Source organism: Trichomonas vaginalis, chromosome IV (assembly GCF_026262505.1).
Source record: "Trichomonas vaginalis G3 chromosome IV, whole genome shotgun sequence".
Classification (NCBI taxonomy): Eukaryota; Parabasalia; order Trichomonadida; family Trichomonadidae; genus Trichomonas; species Trichomonas vaginalis.
In genome coordinates this window covers 15,558,577-15,567,955 of record NC_067206.1, presented here as the reverse complement: position 1 = coordinate 15,567,955, position 9,379 = coordinate 15,558,577, and the positions used below count along the sequence as shown (strand labels likewise).

At 31.7% G+C, this 9,379-nt stretch overlaps 5 protein-coding genes across 5 annotated transcripts, besides 2 other annotated features; 4 read left to right on the top strand and 1 right to left on the bottom strand.

Annotated features, from left to right (window-relative positions):
• Window positions 1-34: part of a mobile genetic element that runs on past the window's edge.
• Window positions 1-34: part of a terminal%2Cinverted (terminal inverted repeat of MuDR-N2_TV transposon ID:TVAGG3_0100100) that runs on past the window's edge.
• A 571-nt stretch (window positions 35-605) lies between these two features.
• Window positions 606-905, top strand: TVAGG3_0100090 (uncharacterized protein; the record flags this gene model as incomplete). The annotated part of the gene is made up of 1 exon (XM_001318367.2): window positions 606-905. One exon carries the CDS (start codon window positions 606-608, stop codon window positions 903-905), a length of 300 nt encoding a protein of 99 aa, XP_001318402.1.
• Window positions 906-1,845: 940 nt separating this feature from the next.
• On the top strand, window positions 1,846-3,174 carry TVAGG3_0100080 (calcineurin-like phosphoesterase family; the record flags this gene model as incomplete). The annotated part of the gene is made up of 1 exon (XM_001318366.1): window positions 1,846-3,174. One exon carries the CDS (start codon window positions 1,846-1,848, stop codon window positions 3,172-3,174), a length of 1,329 nt encoding a protein of 442 aa, XP_001318401.1.
• Window positions 3,175-3,246: 72 nt separating this feature from the next.
• On the top strand, window positions 3,247-3,510 carry TVAGG3_0100070 (calcineurin-like phosphoesterase family; the record flags this gene model as incomplete). Its single annotated transcript, XM_001318365.1, has 1 exon — window positions 3,247-3,510. One exon carries the CDS (start codon window positions 3,247-3,249, stop codon window positions 3,508-3,510), a length of 264 nt encoding a protein of 87 aa, XP_001318400.1.
• Window positions 3,511-4,791: 1,281 nt separating this feature from the next.
• TVAGG3_0100060 (phosphoprotein phosphatase protein) lies at window positions 4,792-6,757 on the top strand (the record flags this gene model as incomplete). Its single annotated transcript, XM_001318364.1, has 1 exon — window positions 4,857-6,146. One exon carries the CDS (start codon window positions 4,857-4,859, stop codon window positions 6,144-6,146), a length of 1,290 nt encoding a protein of 429 aa, XP_001318399.1.
• Window positions 6,758-8,339: 1,582 nt separating this feature from the next.
• On the bottom strand, window positions 8,340-9,379 carry TVAGG3_0100050 (PQ loop repeat-containing protein; the record flags this gene model as incomplete). Its single annotated transcript, XM_001318363.1, has 1 exon — window positions 8,405-9,373. The coding sequence occupies one exon, from the start codon at window positions 9,371-9,373 to the stop codon at window positions 8,405-8,407; it is 969 nt and encodes a 322-aa protein (XP_001318398.1).

The following is a 9,379-nucleotide window of genomic DNA, read 5'->3' as shown; positions in this document are numbered from 1 at the left end:
ATAACGACGACGATTAAATTACAAAATCGATAACCTCTCCTTTTGGCTCGTGAAGGTTACGGTGTAACAAATGTTGATGACTTTTGGTTTGGCCGTTGGGGAGGTTCTTACCTTCATTATTGGGAGAACTATACAAGATCGGAGCCTCTAACAGATACAGACTCTGCTTTCTCCATTGGAGAGTTTGACATTTGGTGTTCTTCTTGGTGTTGGTGACAACTTAAAGAATCCACCAATCATTAATGTTACAAATCCATTCCAGGAGAACTACAATCCAAACTCTAAGGTCACTGTAACTGTAGATGTCCAAGATTATGATGCTGATGAAACAACAACACTCTATTACAACTTCACGGATGGTACAAGAGAATATACCAATGTTGCAGTAAAGAGTTGGAGAGCTGGATCAAATGGCTTCTCTGATTCTTGCTCATTTGAAGTTACACTTGGAACCAATGTTTCAGCATATCCTTTGACTGTTTGGGCTGAAGATAGCTTTGGTTATAAATCAAACGTCTTCACAAAGCAACTTCTTGTTAACCAGGCTCCAAGGTTGACAATCACCAACAATATTGCTTCCACATATTACACAGGTGGTACAGTTGATGTTCAAGGCAAGCTTTGGGATGATACATATGCTGTTATTTCATACCAATTCGATGATGACTTTGCTTTCTCTGTCAACTCTCAAATCGACTGCTACAATGTCGAACTTTCATTCCGTAAGACATTCGCTCTTAGAGAGAACATCCTTAATTATGGTACCCATGTTCTTCACATCTGGGCAACTGATGAGTTCGGTGTCAAGTCAGCTTAATTTGACTTCCGTTTTGAATATGTCCAACTTCATGCTCCAGAGATCCAGCTTACTACAACATCAACAACTGTTCACTACAACGATGTAATCACTGTTTCAGGCAAGTTCAGAGATCTCGATTCTGGTGATACATTGACACTCAGTGTTAAGTATCCAACAGATGATCCAACAGCTCCATTCAATCCATTCTACACTGTAACATCTCAGGGCACCTGGATTGACTTCGAGTTTGAATCTACAGTTCCACATCTTGATGCTGGTGACTATCAGCTTATTTTCATTGTTGTTGATCAACGCGGTTCAAACTCTCCAGATGCAACATTCACATTAACTAATGGCAAGTATCAAAATCCATCTACTTGCATAGTGAATGTGAACATTCAAAACTTTCTTTGGATATGTAAAGTAGTTTTATGCAAAATACTTTTCACAGGCGATTTTTAAACAGTGTGTCAGCTTGTAGTAATGGATAGAACTTAATAATATCAAATCATCACATCTCAATTTATTAAATATCTATCAAACCCTTGTTATATATTTCATTCAGCCTATACATTATAAATAGATATACTTTATGATTCTGGAATTTTCGCAAACAGTGTATTTCATCATAAAATCTAAACTATTGATTCTAAATTTCTTTTTTTTTCAAAAAAAATCATCAATATGAATAATAGAATTTAATTCATAAGTTTTTCATTTGTAATCAGAATTTAAAATTTGACAATTTTTTGAAAGAAAAAATAAAAATGATCATCAAAGATTCTAATTTCAGATGGTGGTTATCTATTATTTTTACATATGTAACAGTAGGTATTGTCTACGGAATCTACTTAATACCTCTGCAATTTAAATATACTCAAAAAACTCCTCCATTCTACAGTAGAAATTCAACTAAACCTTTCAATAGATCGGAAGAACCTATTTTTGTATTACATTACTCAGACGTTCATGTGAATCATGTTGCAGAATCAAACAACCAAATTTTTCGATCAGCTGTCGAATATTCCAAGAAAGTTAAACCCTCAATGAATATTTTAACAGGAGATTTAGTAGATGACTTTCCATATAATGATTATCCAAAATACGGCAGTCAGCAACCAAAAGATTGGGAAATTTATCGAAATATCACTTCCGGCATTGACAAAGATGTTTGGTTCGAAATTGCCGGCAACCATGATGAATTTGGCGTATTTTCATTCGATTCAGACGGTCACAACTTCCGCAAATCCATCAAAACGAATTTATCAGATATTTCTCAGTTCCATTTACAAGAAAGGATCGTTCCTACCAACGGTGGCTACAATATACACATTATAGGTGTTAATCCTTTCGTTTATCCATCAGCGCATCCTCCTTTTGTTTACTGGCCTCGTCCATCTCGAGAAACAATGGATAAATTAGAGGAAATAATAGAAAAAGTTCCGGAAGGAGATGAAGTGATCGTAATGGACCATTATCCTCTCAAATTATTCCCTCCACACAAAAGAACTTCAAGTGGAAAGAATTTTCAAGAATTAATGACAACAGGAAAGGTCCATTACTTCCTGTCTGGCCACCTTCATCCTGCTAAGCCTAAATTAATGCATTTTCCGAACCTTCTTGAAGTTGTTGCCGTTGATTCAAAATCTCATAATTATATTGGCTGTTTTACATATGACAATCATAGATTTGTATATCACCAAGTTAATATAACAAGACCACCATATGCTTATGTCACAAATCCAGTTCCTACTTCTCAATTAACAAATCATCAAATTTTTAATGAGGTCGGAACACCTGTCAGAGTACTTTCCATGCATTCAAAGATGCCTAAGATCACAGTGTCAGGCGATCTCAATGGAGAAATGACTTGTAAAAAGCTTAATAGTGGTCATTTCCTTTGCGAACTCGAAAACAACTTAAAACAAGGCCAATACTCTATCTCACTTAACGGATCCATTACAAAAACCGTAAACTTTACAATTGGTGAGAAATCTGATTGGTACTTAGAAGCGGAGTACAAAGATGTTAACAATGAAAGGTATATATTCCAAACTATTTTATTGTTCATTGTTATTTTGTTCTTCATCTTTCCACTTCCGAAATCCAAATTCGCCGAAGAATTTTTGGATATTCTTAATGGAGTTCAAACAGAAATCAGCACAACCAAGCTTATTATCATTATACTATTCGGATGGATACTAAGCATAAGGTTTAGAATCCAAAAACTTTCATTTTGGATCAAAGGCTTATTATTGGTTGCTTTGCTTTGGCCATTAGTTCTCCCAGCCATATTCTTGGAGATAGAAGGCCACAAAGGGTTTATTTGGATGTGGGGATACGAATGTGGCGGAAAATTCTATTACGCAATTTAGGGACAAAGAAACTGCCTTCATTACTACTTGTACGTATTAGCTCCTGCATGCGTTCTTGCTGCTTCCTTGTCTATGACTTACAAGTTCTCATTCTCTTCATTTATTCCTGTTTTGCCAGATATCGCACTTTGCATTTTATGCATTGTGAAGAATGCGAAATTGGTCATCAGATACGTCTACGAATCTGTCGGATTCACTTACGCTCCTTCAGCTCCAATTCATGTTATTTGGCCAATCGTTCTTTACCTTTCTCTCATAGTTTATAGATGCATATTAGCATTAAAGAGAGAAATAGTTTCAATTGACCTCAAAGATTCATTGCTTTCGGCAACTTAAACAAAATTATTAGTAAATTTAATCATCTGAATTATTTTTTTCCAATCGTTGATATTAGTTAAATATAGAATGTATCCGCGTTTGTATCCAAGCTTGTCAACAATATTCATGAATTTATCAAATGTTTCTTTGTTATATGTGATATTTCTTCTTGTGTGATGTTATCAGCAGAGTATGTTCTCAAAATTATAAGTAATTCAGAATTGTAGACTCTGTTGCACTTACATAAATTCATTACATTTTTTTCTCTAATTATTTTCCTCCCTTATTATATTAAATGAACTTACCCTACAAATATTTGGACTTCTTCAATAACATGAATCTCATAGCTCAAAATTCGAAAAGAAGATTTATTCGTTTTTAAAGTGCACATAGATATGACCAATATAAAATATAGTGACAGCAATGTCCTATTCGAATTTAACTGTGTTAAGAATATCATTGAAGAATTATAGCCGAAAATTTAGATCCGACATATCAGGCGCGATTAATAAATAATATAATATGAAACCATGTATAGTAACATAATACTGCAATTATACGTTGTCAACATTCAATAATTAAATATTTTACTCGTAACTTAAGTCGAAATTAATTGGGATACTATACACATCATGCGTTAGATTACCTATTGAAGTTCCGAGCTATTCTATTGAATTATGGGCTAAGAAAAAAATTTTGAATGGAGATATGACTGTGGAAAAAACTAATTTGACCAATACACTTAACAGATTTAATTATTACAAGAAAAAGAGACGACATTATTTGACATTCAAATTATTTGAAGGCTAATGAACACTCTGGTTGAGTTTAAATGATTTACAAATCAAAGAAAAATTGACTTTAAGAGGAAAAAGTTTTCGTCATTTATATTCACTAATATTCGAATACAGATTTTTAAAGTTGGTTGTCTCAATTTTCATCCTTAAAAATTTCCTTTCTCAAATTGCCGCATAAATTGAATCGGAGCTGACATTTTATAAATACGTTTGAAATTTTTATCATTAGCATATCAATTCTTACCAACATTTTTAAATAAATTTTTGAATTCACAAAAGTCAAATTCTCGAAAAACATTCCGCAACAAAAGTATTATATTAATTATAATTCCAATCTTTATCAAAAATTGAATACTTTATTATTGTTGTTTCAACAAATAGATTCTTTTTATAAAATCATTACAATTCATATTTGGCATTATAATTAAATTTATTGTTTTGCTACCCACTCAGAATTCGATGAATTTAGATTTTGTTACATATCCAATATATTTATTAAATTCTTAAAATCAAATTTCTATACTTCTTGAATTTCATTAAAAAGAATTAATTCAATTTTTCAAAAAAATGAAGACCGAGAATAAAGCTCGTTTTAGAGTAATTTTAGAGAATTTCCTTCCATACATTAATGCATCTTATGACGAACCAATCCGCCGTGGAAGGAGCCTCAAACTTCCTTTCGTTATGCCCGAGTTGTTACGAGATTTATTAACAGAAGTCAAGGAAATTTTTCAAAATGAACCAAACATTTTAACCGTTCCAGACAATACAGTGATAGTTGGCGATCTTCATGGCCATATCTTCGATCTATTTCGAATTCTCCACAACTTTAAATTACCTCCACTCAAAAATTATTTATTCCTTGGAGACTATGTTGATCGTGGTGAGTTTTCCACTGAAACAGTAATACTTCTCTTTACTCTCAAAGTCTTATACCCAAAAAACGTTTATATGATCAGAGGAAACCATGAATTTTTCGAAATTTTCTCGGATTTGGATTTCTACAATGAACTGCTCATGGTTTATGCTCAAGATGACATTGTTCAACTTTTTAATCAGGCTTTCTCTTTTTTGCCATTGGCTGCCATTATTGATAAATTTGCGCTTGGAATACATGGTGGCTTAGGATATAGCTTCACTAGCTTGTCACAGATAGAATCCATCCAGAGACCAATCGATGAATTCGATGACGGCGTTCTATCAGATTTATTATGGAGTGATCCAGCTCCAAACGAACTCGGATTTAATCCATCACCTAGAGGAATGGGATCCTTGTTCGGAACAGATGTCACTAAGAAATTTTTGGAAAATTCTCCAGTTGAAATTATTATTCGCGGTCATCAATGTATTGATAACGGGGTTGAGAAATGTGATGGTCATCAGTTGTATACCGTATTCAGTGCATCGCGATATTGTAATCAGCTAAGAAATCAATCAGGAGTTTTAATTATCAGACAGAGACAATTTGAAGCACATACATATCCACCACTTCAATATATATACCGAGAAGAAGTTAAATTCATTCCAACAACTATTACAAAAAGTGCAAGTGAACTTCCATCATTTCAAACTCGGACAACATGCTCGATGAAGCTGACTCGTGCAGAAACGCAATCAACACCAAGACTTAATTTATTATTAAGTGAAGCGGAAGAAAAATTAGAACCACGTCCGCTAACTCCAAGAAAAAGATCAATGCAAAGGGATAGTATCACGAAAAGACTATTTGAGAATTCTTGCCATAAGATAGGCATTAAATACCAGAATTCATTCACGACAGATCGTTTACCTTTCGAAATTAAAGAACCTGATAAAGCAGTTCCTCCTTCACCAAGAAGAAATAGAAATAGATGCTAGAGATATAGAGGTTTTATTATTGTTTTTTTCAATAATATCTTTCATATAAAGTATTTTTCTATCAAAATTTTTAACAATTTTTCAAGAAATACAGCTTTATTTGTTAATTTTGGACTTTAACACATGGAACAAAAGTTACTAAAGAGACTGTCAACATATAGCATTGGATAAATCTGAAATATTCAAAACGCCGACATGTTCGACCAATTTAAATTTTTGAGAATCTTCTCAATAATTGAGATAATGATGTCAAATTTTTTGAAGGCACAATTTAATCCCAAGAAATTTGAACGCCAAAATAGTATTATTACCACAAATTTTAAGGATAAGTTATTTCTAAAGTTTTGGATATAAAGTTGCCTCAAAATCTCGATTGAAAGGCATTGAATTTAGTTTTGAGAAGACTTTTTTACATTTTGCGAATTATTAATTAGTATATCATTAAGATCATATTGTATTAAGTTATCAATTCTCTTAAATTTTGAAAGCTTAAGAAATTTAAAAGCACAAACAAATATATATTATTAAAATCATTGTATTGATCAATTTAAAAAATTTTGAAATTTTGAATTCGAATTTAAATGTAAGCATTAATAGTTGTAACAGAATAGGAAGCATCACAGATGTCAATTTAGATTAATGAAAAGTTGAAATTTTTCCAATAAAATTTTATTAATGAAAAAAGATTCATGAAATACAATAATAGTAATATAGATATTTTATACAACATGTTATATAAGAGATCACTATAAATAGAATAGCTTTAAACAAAATAATCAAATCAAAATTTGTATTTGTAAACAGCAAGAGTGTTATATGCTAATATTATGTGTAACTACTCATTGGATAATGAATGCAATATAATATATTGATTTATTGGCTAAAGAAAAAAAAATATATCCTTCAATTTGGACAATCCGAAATTTTTCTCATTTTTTTGAATTGCATATATATGAATTTGCAATTGAGCGATATCAGCGAGAAACTTATATGCACGTTTAACTTGATCAGATTTCAAATGAAAACATGGATTTTATTGATTGTTTTTCAATACGAGCTCAACAAAAATGATACAAAGATGAATAAATAGTAGTGCCCCTAAAAACAAGGTAAAAAACAAAAAATTAGCAACAATATACTTAATTTCGGCCAATATGGTGAAAAGTGAATATGTCAAAAACATTTACTCCATCATCTTGTTATCTGTACCTCACGACAGACGAATATAAAGAGATATCAATTTCCAAAATTTTACCAAAAAGAGATTAGGCCTAATTTTTACGGCCAATCTTTATTATTTGTTACACAGATGCTAGATCTACTACTCCCCAAAATAATTCATTTTTTGAATGGCCCTGTTTTTTAGGCCTTCATTTTATGAAAAATGCCAATATTATACGAATCTTAATATATTTATTTTTTTGTTCTCAATAAAGGTATTCAAAAGTCAATATAAACCATTCAAAATTGAGAGGAAACTCATTGAGAGGCTCGGAATTCGAGTAGTGAGGAAGGGTAAATTTTGAGAGCCAAAATTTCAAATCCCCTCAATATTTCAAAGCCCTTCTACTTAGATTTTGTGACTACCTTATCATTTTTAGTGGATATACTTAGAACCATTTAATGAGTAGCGCAATCCATAATTCTGGAAAATAGCAAGTTTGGTACATATGTTTTTGAAGGATTTTATTATCAATATCATCTATCTCTTTAATTATTAAATTTTTCTGCATTAATGCTACGATCTATCTTGCATCTAATTATTAATTAATATGAACTAATAAAAATTACTATTTTTCATGAAATAATGCAATCAACTCCAATTACCAATCATCTAGTGCAAACTAAGCTTGCTGTACTAGAACATATAGCATTAAAAACTACAATTAAACATAAAGAACTTATTCATGCATGTTTGAATAAAATCGTTCAAGGTGAATCACAAAAAGTATTTCTTGTACACATCAAAATTGAGTTTAATTCAACGAGAAGAAAAATTTCATCACATATCTAGTTCCACTATTCAAAACCAATATTGGGATTGTAATCTTTTAGAAAAGAGAAGAATGAATTCAAATTCAATTTTGAACTTTCGACTAATACAATCATGATATGCCTTATTACATTGGCATTTCATCAAATTCAAAAGTTCAAATTTAATGAAAAATTCTAAAATGAATGAATTATCCATAAATAAAGATAGATATTTATATAAATAGCTAATAGTAGTTAGTATTATCTAATAAAATAAATAATAATTAAAGGAGATTTTCTGTAATTCCGTCTCCTTTGTTTTCATCAGCATTAGAGTTAGGGTCATCAACAACATCTTCATTTTCATCCTTTTCTTCTGCCTTTTTGATCAATTCATCATCCTTCAACTCCAATTCCTGAAGTGTAAGTCCTGGCTGCGGTTTATCAGAAATATTGTGAAGCTTGTTAAAGTAAAGACACATTGCAAGCAAAACAAATTCCCAAAATCCGTCAGCAAGTGAAGCTGCATAAGTTGTCCAACTTTCATGGTTTCCGAAGCACATAAACATGGCATTAGCAATGTTAACTGGTGCTTGTATTTCGAGCATGAGAAGAGAAAGTGATCCGCTGCTCCTCATCTTAAATGTTTTATAAATCTGTGGCAAAAATTGCAAAACTTCAATAATAAATCCGGCAATTCCAGCTGCATGTCCTAGTAAATCCATTGCATGAGATGTAAAGCCACAAGTTACTCCAATAATTCCCCAAATTAAAATACAGGATGAATAAGTAAGAACAGCAATCATTGAAACTGATCTGAATTGTTTCCAACCTTTTTTAATATCTGATTGATCGAGACCAAGTCTTAGATTTGTATCATAAAAAAGCATAATTAAATAAGGGACTTGAGACATTAAAAAGTACTGGGAAAAGCAGTTTGCGAATGTTAGGAATCTTGCGTATGATCTGAAATTGAGATGATGAAAGAGAGCAACGAAATCTTCCCATTTAAGGCAAATGACGTTAAAAACTATAAGCCAAAGACATATGGTAGAGAAGAATGTAGATACTGGAGCTAATCCATATGAGGATCTCTTCTGCATAATCTTTATTGGTTGTGGAATGTATGAAACAATTGTAATAATCAAAAGAACTGTTCCTACGATTGTCCATATGATTTCAGGCTTAGGAAAGAAGTAAGCAAAATCATTAAAACCATGAAAATCAATGTATGTTGGCAATTCTTCACTCATTTTGTT